This window comes from Ascaphus truei, unplaced genomic scaffold (genome assembly GCF_040206685.1).
Source record: "Ascaphus truei isolate aAscTru1 unplaced genomic scaffold, aAscTru1.hap1 HAP1_SCAFFOLD_1163, whole genome shotgun sequence".
NCBI lineage: Eukaryota > Metazoa > Chordata > Amphibia > Anura > Ascaphidae > Ascaphus > Ascaphus truei.
The window spans coordinates 6934-10607 of NW_027454032.1; the positions used below are offsets into that span (position 1 = coordinate 6934).

The window sequence follows — 3674 nt, forward strand, 5'->3', positions numbered from 1 at the left end:
CCAATTTCTCATTACTATGCCATCCGAGGTTTGTGCCGGAGATAAACCAAAGTGAGGCGTGTAAGTGGAGGAGAGCAGGCGATTTGAACTTGCTATAGTGCAAATATCATCCCTGGATTACTGCGCTACCCACAGCGGACGGAGCGTGGAAGCCTCCCGGGTCAGACTTGGAAGCGGCGCCTGGCACCTAGTTGAGAAAGGATTCCCTGTTTGGGTGAGTTTGTGCCTAAACTGTGGGTAGCGCCGTCTATCGACCTCGTTCAAAATGTGTGTGTGTGTGTGTGTGTGTGTTCCCGATGTTAAGTGTCCTTGTCTCCTGTGACTGATATCACAACCTGCAAATAATATTCACCTCCCCAGGACCAGCTGTGAGATGAGGGCCGGATCTTTTCCTGGGAGTGCGTCTGTTTCTCTCCTGGGCTTTGCATGCACAGTAGACCGTTGGCATCTCGTTTCTCAAGGTTACGTTTCCTAGACAATGGAAAATTAAATAGAAACGTGTTATTGGGAGTTTTTAAAACCCACTATTTTGGGGTGGGGAGGGGGAGATATTTTGCACACCCACAGGTTCCTAGTTTATGGTTGTGCTACTCCCCAATGTTGCTGTGATTAAGGATAAACAGCTGCTATAAAAATAAGAGTTTTCTAAGAGGTTTCAAATACGATGTTATGTCAATGTTTCTCCATAAGAGGAAACATTGAGGAATTAAAAATAAAATGTAATATATAAATAAAAATAAATATAAATAAAAAGGCAAAACCTACATCTCAGATAACAGATTTGTATAATGAGTCCATTCACTTCTCCATCTCACCATTATGTGTCTGTAGTGACGATGATGGGATAAGCTGCCTAACCAGGATCACCTTACAGTGGGGGATTTGTGGAGACTAATTAGCAGAGAAATCATTATCCTCCTGACAATGATGGATGACATTAAACTATGAGGTCACATAGAAAGCTATCACAGAGCCCTTACCCCACCTCCTCCCACCCCCTCCGCACAGCACTAGGTACATGGCCGCCGCTGCTTCTCCTCTTGCTCCTCCGTCTTATTACATGAACCACATTCACCCACCGTGCAGCCTCCGAACTAAAGCCCGGTGCGCGGGGGATCACGGGAGATGTAGTTCCGGGGAAGTGAAGCTGGGAGTCAGGGGCATGCATAGTAATGTATTGCAATGGAGACCTTACTGCGCATGCCCATTATCAAGAGTCTCGGTCACCATAGAGATGATAGATGATGCACTCGGCGGCCATGATTACTTTGGGCAGATCCCATTGAGTGTAATGATAACTAAGGGCAGAGGAATGAGGCAACCAAACTGTGCAAAAAAATGTGACTGGAATAACATGGGATCTTTGAATGAATATTACGGAGCTTGGATTTAGAATAGAGACAGTAATTGAATAGATGTAAAAATGTCACAAGTGATGTTGGGATAGTGAAGGAACAGCCCAAGTGTTTCTTATTAATGCGAGTGATACATTTGTGTTTTGCTGCCTTTCTCCCTCTATAGATGTTATGGGGAATGTGGCATCTCTGGCAGTCTCAGCACCTGTACATGTGTTTTGCTCAGTTATCATTTTGCAAATTCAGGATTTTACTCAATGTTTTTCATTACATTATGGGCTATTCAAGGGATTAAACCTAAATGTATCAAGAATTATGCAGCAATGTCAGAGTCCTATTGATTTGGACTTAATTCACACCAATTCTATTAAGGGAAGCCACACAACGTGCAGTGTGTCACAGAACTATCTGGGGGTGAAACCTGTTTCAGATCACGTGAGAAATCCAGGTCTCCGGGATACACGTTAGTACCAAAGCAATACCGCCACCGTGTGGTCTGTGTGTGAATGGCAGATATTAAATCCTTTGGCCCTTTTTACCTTCTCTGTATATTTGTGTTGCTTTTTTTTTTGTGTGGTTTTAGGATTCAAAAAAACAGGACGTGATAAATATTTGCGATTTAGAGTTCTGACAAGTTATCACAAAACCACATCAACTGCTACTGAAATCTGAGGAAACACATGTTGCTCAGCCTTGTTTTTATACTAAAAAGGTGCAATCCCTGATAACAGATTGAACAAGGTGACAATAGAAGCCTTTAATGTAACACCTCCCAGCCTATTTAATGCAGATTTGACCGATTTCTAAATTAATGTCCAACCCAACAGGACAATGAGAAATATCACTTGTTATATTTATGTAAATGGAATAAAAAATGTGCGACAAACTATAAAAGGCCAATTTTGATAATGCAAATGCATGTGCTCGTATCTAACGCATGTGGCAAACACGGATTGCATGGTCTGTTACTAATCCCAAACTGCACTAGGATTTTCCCCCGATCAGATGCGTTATATACTATGCGGGTGTGAGGGCATCATTTCATGCACACTTATTCTGACACGTGCACATATAATCTGTATTTTAGTGAGGCTCAAAAAAGTAAATGAGGGAAAATAATCGCAGGTTATTAACCCCAAATCCTACTTCACGAGCACGAACTCCATTACTAACACAGCAGCGCCACCCTGTGGGATGTGTGTGAACTGCAGATTATCTGAAGGGGATTCTCGGCGATTGTCACTTTGTCTGCGGTTCTCCCGCCTCTTACTAACAAAACAACACAAGTGCAGCAAACACGTGGCTGGGTAGGAAGCCAGAAAGAGCTAAAAATACATCACATAAGATACTTTATAATATATAATAGCTACAAAAGCAAATAACTGAGAAATTGCAATGTATAATAGAACACTTCCCTTTTATCCCGAGCACAGATGACATATGAGCATATCTCTTATAGTGATAAAGTGGGTGGCTCTTAGAAGAGCCTTTGTGTTTGTGGGTCAGTGATGAGATCGGGGTTACTTGGCGCTGGTGTACTTGGTGACCGCCTTGGTGCCCTCGGACACGGCGTGCTTGGCCAGCTCTCCCGGCAGCAGCAGGCGCACAGCGGTCTGGATCTCCCGGGAAGTGATGGTCGAGCGCTTGTTGTAATGAGCCAGACGGGACGATTCCCCTGCGATGCGCTCGAAGATATCATTCACAAAGGAGTTCATGATGCCCATGGCCTTGGAGGAGATGCCGGTGTCAGGGTGAACCTGCTTCAGCACTTTGTACACGTAGATCGCGTAACTTTCCTTCCTGCTCTTCCTACGCTTCTTCCCATCCTTCTTCTGGGTCTTGGTCACGGCTTTCTTAGAGCCCTTCTTGGCCGCTGGCGCAGACTTGGCTGGTTCAGGCATGTCGGGCGATGCTTCTTCTCCAAACAGCAGAGAAACAATGTCACCTACTGACCGTTCTGTTCTGACTGACAGATTAAATCTGTCAGTGGTGATATTGGATACCGAGGCTTGAGCCTCATTACTCCAAGTTCTCTTGTTGAGTGTATTGTCGCACTCTTTAGGAAGCTTCTTGATCTGTGTTACTTGCCACAGTTGAGTTGGTTTCACAGGTTCAGCGCTGTGATGGGTCGTGGGTAGCGGTCAAATGGGTTTGCAGAGATCGCAGCAAGCTTCTTGATCAGCGGGTTTGAGTTCTGGTCCAGTTCCTTGTAGAATTTCTTGTTGAGCTTCTTTAGATGTTCATCTAACATCTCGATACCCAGTTCCCTATGAAGGTCTGCTATTCTTGTAGGAAGTGGAGCGTTGGACGCAATCCGCA

General features: G+C 44.4%; 1 protein-coding gene across 1 annotated transcript; it reads right to left on the reverse strand.

Annotated features, from left to right (window-relative positions):
* Window positions 1-2755: 2755 nt before the first annotated feature.
* LOC142475328 (histone H2B 1.1-like) lies at window positions 2756-3302 on the reverse strand. The gene has a single exon (XM_075581240.1). It carries the CDS (start codon window positions 3254-3256, stop codon window positions 2876-2878), a length of 381 nt encoding a protein of 126 aa, XP_075437355.1. The 5' UTR covers window positions 3257-3302; the 3' UTR covers window positions 2756-2875.
* Between the last annotated feature and the right edge of the window lie 372 nt (window positions 3303-3674).